Raw genomic sequence first — 22,012 nt, forward strand, 5'->3', positions numbered from 1 at the left:
TACTCTGGAAAATGATCCGAGACGAATTCCTGGCCCTGGACCTGAGGGAAGTAAACTCCCAGGCCTTCGCACACGGTCTAATACTGACAGTCGCTGCTGAAAGCTGAGCCCAAATGGAAGTCCAAGCAAACCAAGCACTTAGACTCCTTCAAGACTGGGCCACTGTACACTTCTTAAAAATATCACAAAAACTAAATCTATACTGTTGAAAGGCAGCCTAAACTTAAGAAGATCATCACAAATTAAAATCCACAGCCAGACAATCAAACTAGTTGCCGAACTGAAGCATCTAGATATCATTCTAGACACCAATACTTGAAAGAAATACTTGAAAGAAAAAATAAGAAGACATGCCAGATTAATAGCCAGAATAACAAGAAAGGACTGGGGACTCAAAAAACACACGGTAATGCTGTACTATAAAGCCTTCTTCGCCCGGTGATTACATACGCTTCCCCTGTGCGATTCCATAGGGCCACAATGGTGGTTATCAAAAAGATCTTGGATACCATACAACATTCAATTCTCCTGGTCATCACCCATGCCTGCCGTACTGTTAGTAACCATGCCCTCCAAGTCCTGGCAGGGGTCCTGCCCCTCGACCTAGAAGTTATATGCTGTGGAATGATGTACCACTTGACCAAAGGATTACCCTACACACTGGGGGAATATACCATCAACGTAGCAGGGAATAGAAGATAAGAAAGGATCAGACTTGAGAATCATATGCAGCAGGCATGGCAGGAAAGGTGGCTGCCATGCCTGCTGCATATGATCTGTTTCAACAAAATGGGAAATTACCAGGAAGTTCCTGCCTACGGTCAGACACGTGTATCCTAGAGTCCCCAGTTGGTTCCACCCAGGTCTATTTACGTTTCTCCTGACGGGCCATGGTGCCTTCAATGCCAAGTTAAATTATTTTCGAATAACAGAAGACCCCTTCTGCACATGTGGAGAGACAGAAACATGGTCCCACATTATGTGCAGCTGCGACCATTATGAGGACCTCCGCTGTTGACTTATGACGGAACTCACATATCTACCAACAGGACTGGAACATCACCTTCTAGACTCAAGGGAGGAGTTCCTGGCCTTCACAAAGTTTGAAAAAGAAGTGTTTTCTAGGCAGAGGACACTTATTGCTATTCATCACAACTAAAGCCAGTAACTGAATGAAACAACTCAACCTAATTGAACAGAAACATTCAAACGGAATGAGCTAACCACACTAAGGCCCTTTTGCAACAGGACTGGACACAGAACTGACGCAGTCCACCGCACACCTGTCTCGAGATCCCTCTGCGGCGGAAGACACCAGTGATCACCAAGTCAGACTTGACTCTATACATCTCCTGAATCTGACACCAGCGGCTGTGACCTCTGAAACAAACTCACCAGACATGACTATTTGCTGCAGCTTGCTGCTAAGGCCATTGGCCTCCCCATACCAGTGCACTCTTGCACGGTACTTTCTTCCTACTTCCTGGGTGGGGGGGAGGAGAAGTCTATTGTCTCCTCCCCTCCTCGCTACCCCATTTTCTTCCATTTGGTGGGGCATGGGCATGCCTCACTGACCATCTGGGGTCCCCTTCTCTATTGACCCCACCTCTGTCTTACCCCCCCAGTATTCAGTCTCCCCACCCTCTAACTTTGCGGCCGCATCTAATGAAACCAAAATTTTCCAAACCCACACTCAAAAACTTAAGTCAATCATGCAACAACCCTATTACCATTCGGCCTACTCCCTTTCAGCGTAAAATATAGTAACTTTTTTCTTTTTTTTTAAGGTCCTAGCCACTGAAATCTCAAGAAATTAGGTAGCAGGGCCTGCAAGAGTAAATATAATTACAGTCTGTCCTCGTATAGCACGATAGTTGTGTTCCTAGAAACCCTCGTGCAATGCAAAATCGTGCAATATAAACAACAGGCCCTATGGGAAAAGTGGGGTTAGGTGCCGACCACCCAAGATTGAACACACATTTGGAACCAAAACATTACCAAACACAATAAATAATCGGGTAATTTTAATCGTTATAAAATACGTAAGTATTTTATAACGATTAAAATATGTAATAAAAATAATATAATATTTTTTTTATTATAATATAATAAATAATAAAAAATATTTATTTTTTTATTATTTATTATATTATAATAAAGTATTTTTAGTATTTTTTAATACTAAAAAAGTATTTTTTATGAATAAAATATGTATTTTATTCGTAAAAAATTTATTATATTAAATAAAATAGTCATAATAAAATACTTACGTATTTTATAATACGTAATTATAATAAAATAATATTATAAAATACGTAAGTCGTAATAAAATGCTTACGTATTTTATTACGACTATTACGTAATAAAATATTGCTAATGCTTTTGCTTCTATCGTAAGCAAACTTGTTTTTTGTTTGATTTTCTATCCAAACAGATAGAAAATCGAAAAACAGATAGAAAAGACAGCCGTTGCATCTCTTCCAATTCTTTGTGTCTTAATCTAATGGATTTTAATTACACTTTGAGTTGATCCCGCTATGAAAGTTGTTTTTATTTTCTCTGCATTCTTTGTAATTCTCGGCGTTGCCTCATTTAGGTGTGTAGCATGTGCAATATCACATGGTCTTTCATTTCGCTCAAAGCGTTTCACAATTTCATATTTTTTTCTCTATCGACAGAGGCGGACTGGCCATAAGCCTTATCCGGGAAATCCCGGTGGGCAGGAGGCCGGTGTGATTTTGGCCATAAACCGTAGTATGAGGCCACTATAAATTTTCCCGGGTAAGAATTTTTGACCCAGTCCGCCTCTGTTTATCAATATTGCTTTTTTTTTTCTCTCTGAATCTGCAGTGTCTTCGCCAGGACGCTTCCTTTTCACACCTTTTAAGTATTTTACTCATTTTTAAAGCACAATTACAAAACGAGGAGGCACGCTTAATACACATAAACAAAGCTGCGCGGGTATAGCAACTGAATAAACAACACCGTAAAGGCCGAGATACACTATTAATACCTCACATTTTACTAAAGCACATTTCTGGGGGTTACTACCATAAAACAATTTCCAGTTGCGTTTCTGCTAGTGGAATCTGTTATAAACTTCTCGTAAACCTCGATCTAATTGCAATTGCAAATTATCGATAGCTGGAATTGTGTGGGTTTTTACGTTATTATGGTGAAATGTGTTTCCCCTTCACTGATATAAAACACATAAATACATTTTCAGAATCTTCTTCATTCCTATCGTGTTACGTTCAGTTGGGGTGATCCCGCGTTCGACTGCCATTCCTTGTAAACACAAAGGCGAATCGTGCATAAGCGAATTCAGTTCATGTTATATAAGATAACGTTCCCCTATTTATAAATCGTGTATGATCGAATTCGTGTAATGTAAACACGTGTTATACGAGGACCGACTGTATACTGGTTGTACCTGGTCTGCCTCCACGAGGCCAAGTGTGGGCAACGGTGGGTCCCATTAGGGGCCCAATGGCTAAAAGGCCAGATGAACAACGGTACAAAACATTACACATCACAATATCCATACAATTTTAAATCTCTGGCCTTTACAGTGTACTGTATCACATGAAAATGTATATTATGCAGAGATGGGGGAAACCCCTGAACCCATATAGTTCATCTCATTTATTATAAAAAATTGTTGAAAAATTTAATTTTAAGCATTTGTAAATGTTACCTTCGATTTGGAGTAATCAAAATATGGCTATAGTGCACCATGGTTCAGAGATCTTTTATGTTGTCTAAGAAATTGAATTTTTTTATTGAGAACTGAAATTTTCTGAAATGTATAGGAAATGCTATGAAATTGTATAGCACGAACTATGGCATAGTCTGATCACCTAGATGCAATCAGGGTTAGGTTAGCAATTTCATTTCTTGCAAAAGTATATGTTGACTGTTTTTAGTGGAGAGCGATGAAAGCCATTTTTCTGGTTTTTCAGGTCAATACTTTATTTATTGCTACCAGAAGTTGATGAGTGTTAGTTTTCACGTTAGCTGAATGATAAGAAATGAATTCATCTGCAAATAGAATGGTGCAAACTGTAACTGGAATATCATGCATGGTTACGTTAATTTTAATTATGAACAAAGTAGCACTGAGAACTGAGCCATCAGGTACTTCTTCCTCCTGTATGAAGGGTAGGTGTAGTAATTTTGATAACAGACTTGGCAAGTGTGATGATGCTAATAAGTTCTGAAGAAATTTTGGTAAGTGGCCTTGTAAACTTGGAGCAATACATGAGGAACACTAAAATTGACATTGATGAGACCCACTCTGATCGATGTTTTACTTTTTTTAAATTTAAGGGACTTTTCTTACATGCACTTTTCTCACATGAATGTCATGCAAGGACATCATGAATGGCATTAAAATGAATTCATTTGAGGGTAAAAAAAAAAATTTAATATCCTTGTGGAAAAGTATGAGCTAAGGAATGATAACTGAATTAATATTCTTATCGGTTACCAGATATAAAACTGTACATCATTTTCTGCCATAATTGAATTTCAGCCACATGCACCATTAACAGAATTTTAAACTAGACTTTTTCAGATAGCAAGTAGTGACATAGCTACTATCTTCCTGGGTGGTGCATTATTATTTTAAAAATAAATCTGTATGTTATCAGTCAATTTAATAAATTTTAAAAGAGATCATAAAAATTTTAAAAATTCATCTAACCTTTCTTTCCTTTGCGTAATAAGCTGAAGAATATTTTCACAAATGCTCTCTCCTGAGGTGCCCATATTTTGTATTAATAATTTTTCTGTACTCAGTAACTGGTCAAGTTTTTCATTAACTGGATGATGAAATGTTTCAATCACGGCAAGACTTTGCTGAAGTAAATCTACATGTTTCAGTATAGCCGAATAATTATTTCTACAGGAATAAAATCAAAAAAAAGTGACACATACATAAAAATGAATTTAATAGAAGTCTATAACTTGCTCCTTAATATTTTTTAACATTTTTAATATTTGTAATTTACTATTACAAAATTATTAAAACTATAATTTTTAGTTTTAATATCTAATTATTACAGAAAGTTCATATTATTTCCGTCATCAAGGTGTCATACTGTGCTTGCCAGGATGACATGAACTGCATATATAGAAATATTGCTTCCTCATATAGCCTGTTAGGCTGCATAGTCAGAAGATCAGTCACTGGCAAGCATATTCCTTCTAAAAATGTTTTTGAGGCTTCACTCAAGCAGGCAACACAATGCAACAGAATACATGATAAAAATGAATACCATATTTTCCTATCAAAAGCAGGCTTAACATATTTATGTTTTGCAAAAATTTAAGAAAGATATTCATACTTAAACAATTTTAGATATTCTTCCAGCTGTTCTACTGAAGGTGTGCTAGGATGTTTACTGACATCTTCCTTTTCTCCTGCTAGTGCTTTTGCAACTTTCTGGCATATATCAATCACACAATCCTATAAAATGCAGTGAATTTTGCATCAATCAATAAATAAATATAAACAAAATTTAATGAATAGGAATGATAAAATAGTTTTTATTTTATAAAACTAAGTTGATATCCATATAGTTCATCTCATTTATTACAAAAAATTGTTGAAAAATTAAATTTTAAGTGTTTGTATATGTTACCTTCGATTTGGAGTAATCAAAAGTCTATATCTTAAACTAAAAAAAGAAATTTTCAAATCGCAGTTAAGAATCCCTGAGATTGATATTTCTAATACATACCCTAATTTTGAATGCTTTCAGATATTTATACTGCTACAAAATGCAGATGGGTTTTTCATAGTATGATATATATCTCATTACCAATTCAACTGACAATGAATAAACTAGTCACAAATAACAACAATTACTTTCTTAATATTATTGCAGAGTAAAATTTACGTAAGTTTTATATAATAATTTTAGCAATGGTCTGTTTCTTCCTAATATCAATATCAAGGATACTTAGAGGGCAAAGTGCTTATCCTTTCATACCTGAAATATACAATACAAGTTAGGTAATGTATGCAGTGGATTTGAAGTTCTGTGTGCAGTGAGGCTGCCAGGGCAGCTCATGGAGTTTTGTCAATGATATACAGGAATTTTGCTAGTAGGGATATGGAGGTGATTATACCATTGAATGGTCTGAAGGTCTCATTTTAGGAAGGGTGTCAAGCTGCTGGAACAGGCACAGAGAAGGGCAACAAAGTTGCTGAGGGGAACAAAAGTGTGGTCTTACCAAGTGTGGTCATATCAAGGATACTTAGAGGGCAAAGTGCTTATCCTTTCATACCTGAAATATACAATACAAGTTAGGTAATGTATGCAGTGGATTTGAAGTTCTGTGTGCAGTGAGGCTGCCAGGGCAGCTCATGGAGTTTTGTCAATGATATACAGGAATTTTGCTAGTAGGGATATGGAGGTGATTATACCATTGAATGGTCTGAAGGTCTCATTTTAGGAAGGGTGTCAAGCTGCTGGAACAGGCACAGAGAAGGGCAACAAAGTTGCTGAGGGGAACAAAAGTGTGGTCTTACCAAAAATTACTTCAGTGCTGCAAACTGTAGCATGTAGAGATTAGTATTAGTATTAGTAATGGCCGCATGGTGCAAGAAAGCCTATGGCTTATGCTGCACCAGCCAAAAAAATAAAAATAAAAATAAAAAAAAAATCCAAACAAAACAATGATAAAAACAAAAAAAAAAAAAAATAAATAAATTAAATAACTAAATAATAATAATTAATAAATAAAAAAATAAATAAATAAAAAGGAAATTAAACCTATCATCCTATGCGCTTCCCTTACCTGAAAGTACTATCCAGATGACCTTTGAATTTCCCCAAACTGTCGGCCTCTACCACCCATGAAGGCAACTTATTCCAGTAATTTATAACTCGCTGGCTAAAATAAAACTTCCTGCAGTCCAATCTAAACATTTCCCCCCGTAACTTGAATTTATGTCCCCTAGTTCTAGCATCATTTATAATCTTGAAAATTTTGTCCTCATTCATTTTACTGATGCCTCTCAGAGCCTTAAACACCTCAATCAAATCTCCTCTAAGGTGTCTAGTTTCCAAACTCTGCAACCCACATATTCGAAGTCTTTCTTCATAAGGACGCCCTTTTGCCGATCTCACCAGGCGAGTTACCCTTCTTTGCACCCTTTCAAGAAGCTCGATGTCTTTCTTTAGGTGCGGTCTCCATACTTGAACACAGTATTCCAAGTGTGGTCTAACATAAGCCTTATATAATGGGATTATCACGTCCCTATCTCTACTTGCAAAAGTTCGATAGATCATCGATAGGACACCATGGGCCTTCCTTGCAACCTGTTTACAATGCTCAGAGAATTTCATGTCTGACCGTATCGTAACACCCAAGTCCCTTTCCTCCAGTACTGGGTTTAGTTGAACTCCACCAAGTGAATAAGTCCTTTTGGGATTACTGTTTCCCAGGTGTAATACCTTACACTTTGTTGGATTAAAGCACAGCTGCCATTTTTCTGACCATTCCTGAAGTCTATCTAGGTCTCTCTGAAGAAGCTCAGCTTGACAGTGATCATTAACTACTCTACCAATTTTAACATCATCTGCAAATTTAGACATCACGCCCTCTATCCCTTCATCAATGTCGTTTATGAAAATTAAAAACAACAGTGGTCCTAATACTGATCCTTGGGGAACCCCACTTCTTACATCAACCCAATCTGAGGAATAGCCATTTATCACAACCCTCTGCCTCCTGCCCTGAAGCCATCCTTCTATCCATCTAAGGATTTTCCCAGTGATTCCAACCTGTTCCAGCTTATAAAGCAACCGCTCATGTGGGACTGAGTCAAAAGCTTTGCTGAAATCTAAATAAACAATGTCGAAATTATTCCCTAAATCCAGCTCGTGAGTGACCCTTTCGAAATAACGAACCAGATTTGTTAAACATGATTTTCCCTTTACAAAACCATGCTGAGTATCCTTGAGAATTTCAATTCGATCCAAATGATCCTGAATTCCACCCTTGATCATTGCCTCCATGATTTTCCCTACTACTGAAGTCAGACTGACAGGTCGATAATTTCCAACTTCACTTTTAGAGCCACCCTTATGTATGGGAGATACATTTGCACTTTTCCAATCCAAGGGAATCTCCCCAGAGTCTAGTGATGCTCGCATAATTAGCCTCAATGGTTCAATGCACTCGTTTGCCGCCTTTCTTAAGATTATAGGGTATATTCCATCAACTCCAGGAGCCTTACTGGTCTGTAGGCTCGAAAGTTTTTTCATTAAATAATCTTGCGAAATTTCAATATCATTAATTACATATTTTTTAACTTCGCTCCCACAATTTCCCATTGCCACAAAAGGATTTTCATTTGTAAATATCGATGCAAAATAACTGTTGAGTTCATCTGCAACGGCAGCTGGTGTATTTATTACTATCCCCTTTCCCTTACGAAAAGGTCCGATCTGGTTTGTCCTGCTCTTCTTGGCATTTATATATGTGAAGAATTCTTTATCCCCCCTCTTTGCTCTGTTTGCTAGTGATTTCTCATAAACTGCCTTTGCCTGTCAAACCTTTTCTGTGGCTCTATTACACATCACCTTGTAGCTGTTATAGGCTTCAAGTAATGCGGCGACTTCACTATTCATCCAACTTGGAACCCTTCTTGTGGACTATTTTTTTAATGGTATATACGCATTCAAGGCATCTGTGATTAATGTTTTAAAAGCGTACCACAGTTCAATTGTATTCATTCTCTGCACGATATCTACCCAGTTAATAGAGGCCATGTAGTACCTTAAGGCATCGTAATTTCCTTTTCTGAAATTAAAACCCGTTCCTTTGCCTTTTACTTCTGCTACCTCTCTCTCGTCATCATCCACCATAGAACTCCGTGATCACTTCCTGCTACTGGTTCCTCTACTGTCAGCCCTGTTATGTCATCTGATTCATGTGTGATGATGAGGTCTAGGATATTCTTTTCTCTAGTACTTTCCCTGACATGTTGATACAAATAACAGTCATCTAGTTGATTTAAAAATTTTGTTCCCCATGTCGAGTTTCCTTCCCATTTACTCCAATCAATTAGAGGCAAATTGAAATCACCCATAATAAGGCATTGACGCTTACTTGCACGTTCCATTTGCATGTAGAGGCTTTTGTCATAATCTTCACAATCACCAGGTCTGTAGATTACTCCTACTCGCATTATACCTTTGTTTCCAACTATCTCACACCATACAGACTCTACACTAGCATGTGAAATGTCTGAATCCGGGAAAGCTATCGTCGCACTCAGGCTGTTTCTGATAAGAAGCATTACCCCACCACCCCTTCTATCTAACCTATCCTTCCTAAATACATTATACAAGCCGTACTGAAACTCATCATCCCCAATTTCCGGGTGGCACCACGTCTCTGTAAGCCCTATTATGTCCGCGTTACTTGTTTTAACCAGCAGTTCGAATTGGCTCATTTTATTGACGACACTTCTAACATTACTGTATAAACAATTAAGATTTACTGTTCTTGTATATTTAACAACCCTAACACAACCCTTGAAGTTTTTTAGGCTCTCTTCCCTGATATTAGCTACCCGCTCACGTGAAACGTCTTTGCCCCCAGAATATCTAGATAATACGTCCAGTTGGGGTAACAGATAAGAACTCTTAAGGTATGTGCAAGAGTTACATTGACCAATATTATCAGATAAACGCGTGTCAGTAAGGTATGTGCAAGAGTTACATTGACCAATATTATCAGATAAACGCGTGTCAGTATTACCCACATCCCCCCTAACTAGCAGTTTCCCTGAACCTTTAAGGTATCCTCAATAATACTGGTAAAAACCTTTGCACCACCTTTGTTTAATTGTATCCCTTCTCTACAAAACAAATTCCTTCTACCTACAAGTGTGGGCCATGCTGATAGAAATTTACCCCCTAAAGCCTTGCAGATTCCTTCAAGTCTTGAGTTAATCCACAAGGCTCTTAACATATAATACTAATACTAAAAGGCCTTTTCCTAAATGACTTGTGTGAACGCAGGTAAATAATTACATTGTGATATTTATTCGAACTTGAGAAAACCTCAGTCAGATTATGCACCTGTGAGGTGATCTGACTGAGGTGTTTAAGGCTTTGAATGGATTGAGCAAACTCAATGCTAATAGCATTCTTCTTCATACTTAGACTACACATGAGGGAGCATTAATTCAAATTGAGGAAAGATGTTGTAGGATAGATGTGCAGCCAGCAGGTGGTTGATTGTTGTAGCAAACTTCCATCCGTTGTCCAGCTCACTTTGAATTTATTCAAAGAACTGGACAAACTATTGGAGGGAATGGACAGTTGATGTAAGTTTTTTTTTTTGGTAAGCTTGCTTTCTTGCATCATTTGCCATTATTAATACTAATATTAATTTCAAGTGCATTCAATTTTTTTCTGAAATTGCTTTTTCTTTCACTGTGCTTAATAGAAGTGAAGTGAAAAGAAAATATAGTTATCTTCTTATCAATTAATTACTAAGATTATCACTTTATAGAACACTTAATAAAACTCTGTAGTTTTATCTAAGATATTCCTCAAACAGCATGATGCTTAGGTAAACTGTATTGTTTGAAGATAATCAATTTATAGTTTTATGTTTGCTAAACTTAGCAATTCAGTTTAATTACAACTGTATAATATTTATTACTTATACTTTATATACTTTATCAAAAGTCTCTTCTTTCTCTTTTCACCCCCCCCCATACACACAAGGTGTGACAATAAAGTTCTTGGATCTGGTGGAATAAAAAGAACACAAAGTGAAGGAGCTCAAAAATGGTTTTATTATTCAAAGTAATCACCACCTGATTGAATGCACTTATTACAGCATTCTAAAAGTTTCTGAAAAAGGTCAGCAAATGCATTCGAATAGATGATATTCATTTTTATTTATATCCTCAATACCCTGAAATCTCTCTCCTTTTATGGCAGTTTCCACCTTTGGAAAGAGGAAGAAGTCTGCTGATGCTAGGTTGGGAAAGTAGGTGGATGGCTGATCTGCACAATGCCATGTTTCATCAAAAATTCCCTCACAATCGACAGCTTTCTGTCAGTGCCCCTTCAAAGCTGTAAATGTATGCCCATAAAATTCTGTTTTCTGAGTTTTATTTATTTATTATTATTTTTTTTTGTGTTAGTAACAAAAAATAAAATAATCGCTACTGTCTTTTAGGACCAATTTGGGTAATTATTGGGTAATTCTACTGTTATTGGGTTACTGTTACTGTTATTAACTATACTGTTACTATTCTACTATTATTGGGTAATTCTACTGTTGATTTTCTCCAGGAAGGAATGGCTGTCGACAAACAGATGTATATTTTATCCTTAAGAATATTTCAAAGAGCCATAAAAACAGGAATCCATCTTAGAGGGATGCCCAATAACTTCACATCAGGATAATGTGCACACACACAGCACAGATGACATTCATGCCAGAATCCTGCTTACAACTCCCATCTTGCTCCTTCAGACTTTTTTTCTTCTTTTTTTTTTTTAGGCGCATTTGCATATACTGTATATACATGAGGTGTGGCAATAAAGCTTCTGGACTGGTGCCATAAAAAGAACAAAGTGAAGGAGCTCAAAATAGTTTTTATTTTTATTCAAAATAATTATGAGGCCGCAATTTCAAGAGAAAGTATTGACTTTGCCTGTTCAAGTACAGATTCCTTGTGAATCACACCCTGTTTATTGAAAAATATGATCAGCATTGTCTTGATTCTGGATTTCTGTAAATGAAATGTTTGGGGTTTAGTGATGATTTTGAAGTCCACTGCATCATCTTCCTCGTTTATTCATTCAACTGCCATTTTCTGGAATAAGCTTCCTTCATTCGTATTTCCTGAAAATTACAGTCTACAGAAGTTCAAGTCTAATGTCAACAAATATCTTCTCTCGTCTTCTCAACCTCCAACCCAAACACAGTACTAAGTACTATAGGTTCTAATACCTCTCGTGTTTGGGGTTTGCATAAAAAAAAAAAAAAAATGCTCTAAAGCTTAACAACCAAAACTCATCTCCAGTGACAATACGGTCATGGAAATTAAGATTGTCTTGACGGCTTGATGAGGTCTTCGCATGATCACACTCTTCATTTCTGATCATCCATGAAGCTGTGCAGTACAAATTTTGTACAGACTTTCCTTTTCCCTAAATCTTCATGCAGAATTTGACAAATCGTCTCTTCATCCATCCAACCTGTCAGTCATTATTCTGAGGGTCAAATGATGATCTCTTGTCACAATTTCCCAAATCTTTACAACTGCATCCTCATTTTGAGAGGTTGATGGATGCCCACTTCTTGAGTCATCATGAATATCCTCACCTATGTCTTTGAACCGCATATACCATTCAAACACACTGGGACAACTTAACCTTTCAGCACCATAAACAGTTTTTAACATTTCATATGTTTGTGTTGCAGATTTCCCCATTTTAGAAGAAAATTTCAAATTCGTTTGTTGCTCCATGTTAATGCCATTAACAAAATTAGTTGTTACTTGCAACCTGTCAGCCTACTGGATAATCTCTGTACGTTGGAAGATTGAACTACAGCATACCACTTCCATTTATTTTCAAACTCACTGAACATGATCACAACAGCACCACCGGCTTGGGAACTTTACTGCCATACCTTGTATATATATAACAGATAATTCATATAAAAATAAAATAAAATTAATACAATGATAGCTTTATATTTATTTATTTTCTTATTTTATTTTAACTTTTAAAGCCATTATGCAGATATATATATATATATATATCATTATGATAATGTATCATTAATGATATATTATGGAATTGATATATATATATATATATATATATGGAAATAGAAATAATAATTGCTGGATTCTAATTGTCCAATTTAATGAAACTTGTGATGGCTTGACAAATCTTTCTAAAGAATTACAGTGAAACTTCTCCTAACGGACACCTCTCTTTAATGGACATCCCTCTACAACGGACATTTTCAAATTCCCCAACTCTCCTCTATTGGTTTTAACGTGTTTTCAGCTTCTGTCTAGCGGACATTCTCTGTAACGGATGCGGACAGGCAATCTGCACTGTTTCATTTAGATTAGCACTTAATTTGATCTCCCCATAACGGACAGCTCGGAAAGGGCGAGCTCACGGCCCTTTTTCTAGGAACGTTTCTTCCACGTATTGCCTCAATCGTATGTTTATTTTCTATTTCCAATTCTCTGAATTTTATCAAGGTTTACATCGCGGTTCTAAACCCTTTTTCAAGAATTTTAAGGCACGTGTAAAACTTCTGATGAATTCGGTGTGTGCAGGGGGGGGGATTTTGTCGGCCTTTCATCTTTTGAGTTTGAGTTTTCAGTTTTGTTCAGTGTCGTGTGAAGTGCACAATGTCTTCTCGTAAACATTTAACTTTAAAAGATAAAGTCGAACTCATTAATGCGTATGATCAGCAAAAAAATAGTGTTCGCAATCTCGCTGCAAAATTCAAAATCGGAAAGACGCAGATAAGCGATATCCTAAAGAAAAAAAATTAACCGCTCTAAACAATTTTGGCAACACGGAAATGATCAGGTTCAAAAATCATTCCCGAAAACTGTTGGACTTCAAATCGACAATGTTACGTATGAGCGGTTTTGTCGCGCACGTGCTAAAAAAATTCCCATTAATGGGCCTATTATTACAGAAAAGGCTTTAGAGGTTGCAAAATCTATGGGAGTAAATGAGTTCAAAGCTTCTGTGGGATGGCTAGACAAGTTCAAAACTCGGCATAAAATGTCTTGGAAAACCGTAAGTGGTGAAGGTGGATCTGTTGATACTGGGGTTGTAACAGAGTGGACCGTCAAATTGGAAGATTTATGTCATGATTTTGAAGCTAAGGATATTTACAACTGTGATGAAACAGGGTTGTTTTTTAAAGCTCTTCCTGAAAAAACAATGAGTCTAAAAAACGAAAAGTGCCAGGGCGGAAAAATTTCTAAGGAACGCTTGACTGTACTATTGTGTACAAATATGCTGGGAGACTTTGAACAACCTCTTGTTATAGGAAAACCACAAAATCCTCGTTGTTTCAAGGGCATAAAGTTGAATCTTTTGAATGTTGACTGGAAGTCTAATAAAAAAGCGTGGATGACACGAGATATCATGAGCGAATGGATAAGTCACTTTAACCAAAACATGATTCGTGAAAACAAAAAAATTATTCTTTTCATGGATAATGCTGCATCTCACCCGCACATTGAATTGTATCATTCAAATCGTTTTTCTGCCACCAAACGCATCTGCAGAGTGTCAGCCCTTGGATCAAGGGATAATAAAAAATTTTAAACTTCACTACAGAAAACGTGTTTTAAGACATCTCATTGCAAACATGAACGATGTAACATGTGCGAGTGACCTTGCAAAGAAACTCAGCATCCTAGATGCGATTCAATGGATTTCCTCTTCAGTAACCGCAATTAGAAAACAAACTGTCGTGAACTGTTTTGTAAAGTTTGGCTTCTCAAATGCAAAAACTGAAGTTGTGAACAGCAATGTGGAGCACCAAGAAGAACAAGAACTTCAACATCTATTGATAATGTACGATACTTCCGCTACAAGTGACCCTGGCTACAAAGATATAGACTTGAACCTCACTACAGAAGATGGTGCTCTAGATATCAACGACATTATCATCGATATTTTTCAAGAAGTTACTCACGAGGATGAAGAAATGGAAGGAGGTCATTCTGTCGAAGAACATATTAACGACGAACCACCGATGAAAATAGAAGAAGCGCTCATACAAATCAATCGTTTAAAAATGTTTTTCGCCACTGAAGAAGATACTGAAGGACTTTCGATGGTTTCTTCACTCCAAACAAATGTTGAAAACAAAATCATCAGCCGGAAGAAGGTGCAGAAGAAAATAATTGATTACTGTATGTATTTTTCTTAAGATAAAGTCATAATATGCATAGCACAATTGTATGTATATTATTTACAAAAATATTGTGCAAAATCTGTATATAATTTAATTTAATTTTAAATTAAACGTTTAACAATTTTTCTTTATCTCTTGTGTATGTAATTGTATATTATTTACAAAAATATTGTTCAAAATCTGTATATATTTTAATTTAATTTTACATTAAGCGTTTAACAATTTTTCTTTCTTTCTTTTTTTTTCTCCCTCAGACTTCTTGTTAGCAGACACTTCTCTCTAACGGACACATTCTCGTTCCCCATGGCTGTCCATTAAAGGGAAGTTTCACTGTAAATAAAAAATTTCATGAAAAATTTTCCATATTATATGTAGATGGAGAGAGGGCAGGGTGAACAGGACTGGCCTAAGGCCAATTGGACTGATTTGACTCAATTGGGTCCCACGGTCACAAGATGTGCCTCACTAGGTTTGCCAACTACATCTTAAAAAAATAAGGAATGCCCTGCGGAAGAGGAAGAACTTGGGGCTGACATAGGTGGCATGAAACAATTAGCTTTTCTTTATAAAACACATCAACAAAAAGAGGAAAAAAAGGAATTCTAAAGCATTTAAGGCTCTAGTGTAACACTGACTTTAGCTGGATCAAAATGTCCCACCATTCATTCAAATGCACTGCTTCATATAAATAATTTGCCTTAAGCAGTGGCAAATGATGCAAGAAAGCAGCCTTATACAGTATCAGCAAAAAAAAAAAATTACACCTCCCATTTCACCAATTCATTCTCTCCAATACTTTGTCTAGTTCTTCCTAGAATTTCTTTAAACAATCAATTTCCAACAACAATAGACGGAAGTTTGTTCCAACGATCAACCACCCATTGGCTAAAGTCAAATCTTCCTCAATTTGAATCTGTGCCCCCTCATGTGTGTGGTTTGATCAAGAGGAAGAATCCCATCAGCATTAAGTGTGCTCAATCAAAACACCTGATTGAGGTGTTTAAGTGTGCTTAAACACCTCAATCAGATCACTGCAAGGAGCCCAGTCTCCAGATGCTGCAATTTGCAGAACTGAAGCCTTTCTTGGTAAGAGCACCACTTTGTTCCATTCACTGATCTTGTGGCTGTGGGCCCTTCTCTATACTTGTTCCAGCAGCTCCACATCCTTCCTAAAATTCCTCCAGAAGTGTATGCACTCAAAATGTGGATTGACCAATGCCTTTTAGAATGGGATAATCACCTCATTATTCCTGCAAGTAAAATTCCTGTATATCATTAATGTCACACTGCTCCAATTTGTACAGCAGTCTTTTATGTGCAACAGCATCGAAAGCTTTCCAGAAATCCAAGTACAGTCAGTCCTCGTATAACGTGTTTACACTACACGAATTCGATCATACACGATTTATAAATAGGGGAACGATATCGTATATAACACAAACCGAATTCGCTTATGCACGATTCGCCTTTGTGTTTACAAGAAATGGCAGTCGAATGCGGAATCACCCCAACTGAACGCAACACGATAGGAATGAAGAGAAGATTCTGATAATGTATTTATGTTTTTTATATCAATGAAGGGGAAACGCTTTTCGCCATAATAACGTAAAAACCCACACAATTCTAGCTATCAGTATTATCGCAAATGCAATTAGATCGAGTTTACTACCAGTTTATAGCAGATTCCACTGGCAGAAAAGCAACTGGAAATTGTTTTTATTGTTTTATGGTAGTAACCCCCAGAAATGTGCTTTAGTAAAATGTGAGGTGTTCATAGTGTCTCTCTGCCTTTACGGTGTTGTTTATTCAGTGCTACACGTGTGCAGCTTTGTTTATGTGTATCAAGCATGCATCCTCATTTTGTAATTGTGCTTTATTCCCTAAAAATGAGTAAAATACTTAAAAGGTGTGAAAAGGAAGTGTCCTGGTGAAGACACTACAGATTCAGAGAGAAAAAGAAAAGCAATATCGATAAACAGAGGCGGACTGGGTCAAAAATTCTTACCCGGGAAAATTTGTAGCAGCCTCATACTAGCATTTATGGCCAAAATCACACCGGCCTCCGGCCCACTGGGGTTTCCCCGTTAAGGCTTATGGCCAGTCCACCTCTGTTGGTAGAGAAAAAATATGAAATTGTGAAACGCTTTGAGCGAAATGAAAGACCATGTGATATTGCACGTGCTACTGGCCTAAATGAGACAACGCCAAGAATTACAAAGAATGCAGAGAAAATAACTTTCATAGCAGGAACAACTCAAAGTGTAATTAAAATTCATTAGATTAAGACACAAAGAATTGGAAGAGATGGAACGACTGTCATCTGTTTGGATAGAAAATCAAACAAAAAACAAGTTTGCTTACAATAGAAGCAAAAGCATTAGCAATATTTTATTACGTAATAGTCGTAATAAAATACGTAAATATTTTATTACGATTATTTATTGTGTTTTGTAATGTTTTGGTTACAAATGTGTGTTCAATCTTGGGTGGTCAGCACCTAACCCTATTTCTCCCATAGGGCCTGTTATTTATATTGCACGATTTTGCATTGCACGAGGATTTCTAGGAGCACAACTATCTTACTATACGAGGACTGACTGTATATGATATCAAAATTATTTTTTGTTTTCAGTTCCTTTGTGACCACATCATGGTAACCAAACAAATTGGTCAAACAAGATTTCCACATAACAAACCATTGCTCTGTTTGAAGTATAATTGTGGCCTTGTCTAAATGATCCTGCATTACTTCAACCAGTGACTCCATTATTGTCTTCAGAACAGAAGTTAAACTAACTTTTGTTCTGGTCTGTAATTACTCATGTCACTCTTTGTTCTCCTGTGTGAATTGGGAACACATTTGCATACCTCCAGTCTGCGGAGACCTCCACTGAATCCAAGGATGCTCTTATAATTATGGCTAAAGGTTTGCTTACTTCCTCTACTGCCTCCCTTCATATAACTTCAGGCTGTAAGGGCAGGTCATGGGGTTTAGTCAATGATATATAGGAATTTTGCTAGCAGGGAAAAGGAGGTGATTAACCCTCTGTATAAGGCAATGGTCAGGCCACGCCTTGAGTACTGCGTACAGGTCTGGAGGCCTCGTTTTAGGAAGGATGTAGTGTGTACAGAGAAGGGCAACAAGATTGGTGAGGGCAATGAAGGGATCCTCTTACCAAGAGAGGCTTAAGTTCCGCAAATTGCAGTGGCTGGAGACTAGGCACCTGTGCGGTGATCTGATTGAGGTGTATAAGGCCTTGAATGGGTTGAGCACGCTGAATTCTGATGGGATCCTTCCCCTTGTTCAGATTACGAACCTAAGGGGCATAAATTCAAATTAAGAAAAGACAGATGTAGAATAGATGTGCGGAAATTTGCCTTTAGCCAGCGGGTGGTTAATTGCTGGAACAAACTTCCATCTGTCGTTGTGGAAGTTGATAGGTTGAATAAATTTAAGGAGGAACTGGACAGGCATTTGGAGGGAATGGTGTGATTTTTTTTTTTTTTTTTTTGGCTGATGCTGCATAAGCTCATACACATGCTTTCTTGCATCACATGCCACTACTACTACTACCCCAGGTGTCTTTCTTGTGTTTAACTTCAAAAATTTTTCTTCCACTTTCCTCTCAGTTATTACAAAATCATTTAGCTCCCTGTTAGAGCTTGATAAATTTCTGCTATCTCCTCCCCTAAAGAATTCCTGTGGTGAATGTAGCTGCAAAATACTTGTTCAGTTTGTCAGCAACCTAAGCAGGATCATCAACATCAAACCACTGATATTGAGTGGACCAATTTGATTCATCCCCTTCCTTCTAGTGTTTATATAAGTAAAGAAGTCTTTGATGTTTTTCTTTGCATCCTTCACCAAAGATTTCTTGTAACCTGCCATTGCTTGGTAACCTTTACAAGCAAGGGAATCCTCAGCTTCTGCTACATGAATGGTAATCAAATCACACTGTGGACTGTTTTTCATTATGTGTGATACTGATGTGTATTTATTTAAATAACTCTGCTCTCTGTGTAGTAAGTAAAATTTTATTTAATATCTATACACTTTTAAAGCCCTTTATCCACAAAAACAAAGGATTAAAGGTTATTAGCATTTTATGTTATAAATAGAAAACATTGTTTATAATTTGTTTTATTTATAATCAAAATATAATCATAAATTGTATTTGTGAATGGAGAGAATTTTCATTTTAATAAAGAAATTTTTGTTATATTTTTGTGGGAAATTGCAGAATTTAGAGTTGGTAACATTGAGTAAAGTGTGAACTTTTTAGCAATTTAGTTTTTCTTTATTTGTATATTTTTTAAATGTATTAGCTACATTGTTGTGAAAAGAATCAAGGTTTTTTTTCAAGTGATTTGTGGTTTATTTAAGAATATATAAATATTCTTAAGAAATATTTGAAAAGGTTTATTTAAGAATATATTTATCATTAAATTTGAAGATCAAAAAATTAATTACATTTGGACTTTACTACAATATTTCTAGTGTTAATAAATTAAATTGTGTGTTCTGAAATCAGTTTATTACTATGAATGATATTGGCAGATTTCATAAATTTTATTATCTTATTAAAACGTTATATCTATTTAATCACAAGTGATTTTGGTCTAGAAATAAGAATTATAGGTTTTGTGGACAACTTATGCTGTTTTGGGGACTGTTAATTGTCCTTTTTTTGTTAACACAAATTTTACATTTTCTAGAATTTTTACATTTTATTGATATATAGATATATATTTCAAAATTGTAATATTGTTAAAAGTGTTTCAACCAATTGGTTAATATTATTTCTGTTTAGCTATTATTTTTTCAGCTTCATTAAAATGACTGAACTAAAATGAGCTAGACACACCAGGAGGAAATACTTGAGTGGAAATGTAAAAAGAAAATTCAAAAAAGGTTGTCAAAGAAAAGCAAAGAGGTGTTAAATAAGTATTTGAGAAGAATAAAGTCAGAGTCATTTGAAGAGGCAGGCCAGGGATATGGAAATATTGATTGAAAAGAAAGTGTTTCATCAGAACTTTTTGAGTTTGACATGGAAATAATGGAAAAAATTCAAGAGCATTTTTTACACTGTGTGCTTGTCACAATTACAATCTAGTCCTAGGGGATATGGCCAAAACCTCTCCTGATGCAATGATCTTTTTTGGAAAACTTAAACATCTTTATATGACTTTTTCAGCATCAACAAAGAAACGGGAAGTTTTTCAAAGACGTGACGAATTTTTCCTTAAAGCCTCCCCATGAAACAAGGTGGGAGTGTCGAATGCAAAGTGTAAAGGCAGTAAGGTATCAACTGGTAATTTCTATGATCACTTATAGGAATAGCAGAAACATCAGAAGGTGCTCAGGCAAGAAGCGAAGATGAATCATTAGTTAGCAAAATGAAAGGTTACATGTTCTTTGTTTCATTGGTTTTTCTGGCATGATTGTTGTTTCAAGTAAATTTTGTTAGCAAAGAGCTGCAGGGTGATAAAGTAGATCTTGCCATAGGTCTGTCTTCATTTGAAAATCTCTTGCATTGATTGACTGATAAAATTAAGAGAGTCTGGATCTGAGCAAGTCTTAGTTGGTGCAATTTTGGATAACTTGGAAGTACAGCCACTCCCCAACTTATGTAAGGGTTGCGTTCTGCAGAACTCTATGTAAGTTGGAATTTCCCCCATGCTTGTGCAGCACTCACAACTGTGGTCGCTGAATTGATTGAATCAAAAAAGAAATGTTCAACGAACAAGTAAATTGAATTATTTATTGTATTTATTCAATTTTTTAACTCATGTGCAGGAAAAATTACAAAAGCGTGCAATTTAAAAAAATTTTAAATTATAAAATTACAAAAAAAAGAGAAGAGACAGGCATAACATCAGTAAGTTTTACCTCTCAAGCATCGTTGCCAGAATTGATGTCTTCAGCTGATAAGTATGCCGCTGTGGAGATTTAGAAAGGGTCAGCTGTTCAACCTTACGAAAGAACATATTAATGGATGACTGGACGGTGGCTTTTTCCCTTTCATTGTAGATTTCTTTATAGCAAGCAAACATATCATTCACCCCTCTGTTAACTTTTAAGAATCATTCGCTGCCACGATCCATCTTCTCAAACCTCACCATTGCCGATGCAATTTAACAAAATGCCATTGCCATCTCTCTCTCTCTCTCTCTCTCTGGTGATGAAGCGTCTTGGCTCCTCATTTGGTTCATCTTAGGCTTCGTCAGCATTTTCTTCTTTCACTATCACTACCTGCAAGTAAGTCAATAAGTTCTTCGTTAGATAATTCCTTCTCTTCTTCCTCTATTAACTTCTCCACGTCTTTGGTATCAATCTCCAACTGAAGTAGTTCTGCATCCTTTACAATCTTATCTGTGACCTCTTCATATGATTCATCTTTTTCAAATTCTTCGAAGTCTTTTACATACTGTGGGCATATTTTCTTGCAATAGATGACAAACTTTGTCCTGCTTCGTACTTCTTAATCATTTTCATCTTCATTTCTAAATCAATTTTGTTTCGTTTCCTGGCACTACCACCACTTGCACTTTCTGTTGGTCGCTTTCCCTTCATCATTGTAATTCGTAAATAGGAATGAAGAGAAGTTTATGAAAATTTGTTTTTTATGATTGAAGATTTCAGCGAATGGGAACACATTTCACCATAATAACGTAAAAACCCACACAATTGCAGTTATCAGCATTATCCCGAATGCAATAAGATTGAGGTTTACTACCCGTTTATAATAAATTCCACTAACAGAAAAGCCCAATAAACCGGAAAGTGTAAATTGTTTTTATTGTTTTACTGTCATGACCGGAAAGTGTCATGAAACATGCTTTAGAAAAATATCAAAAAGGCCTTCAAAACTGATTCTTATAACGGGAACATATGATAACGATGAAAGGTAGTGCAATTTCCATTATAAAAATGACCTTTTAGACAGATAAGTAGCTTAGTAATATAGGAAATTTTCAACTATCAAGGACTTGGAACGAATTACAAAAAAAAAATAAAATAAAACACAATGTGTTATTGGTTCACATTACAATATTT

The 22,012-nt window shown here is 36.2% G+C and overlaps 1 protein-coding gene across 1 annotated transcript in view; it reads right to left on the reverse strand.

The window, feature by feature from the left end:
• Positions 1-22,012, reverse strand: part of LOC150089571 (sec1 family domain-containing protein 2-like) — a 200,058-nt gene that overhangs the window by 69,383 nt on the left and 108,663 nt on the right. Inside the window, exons 10-11 of the mRNA XM_090390034.1 lie at positions 5,349-5,470; positions 4,706-4,903 (exon numbers count right to left, since the gene is read on the reverse strand). Of these exons, the coding sequence (XP_090246160.1) occupies positions 4,706-4,903; positions 5,349-5,470 (320 nt within the window). The remainder of the gene's footprint in view (positions 1-4,705; positions 4,904-5,348; positions 5,471-22,012) is intronic.

Source organism: Mastigoproctus giganteus, chromosome 2, assembly GCF_048544385.1.
Source record: "Mastigoproctus giganteus isolate SK-2022 chromosome 2, ASM4854438v1, whole genome shotgun sequence".
NCBI lineage: Eukaryota > Metazoa > Arthropoda > Arachnida > Uropygi > Thelyphonidae > Mastigoproctus > Mastigoproctus giganteus.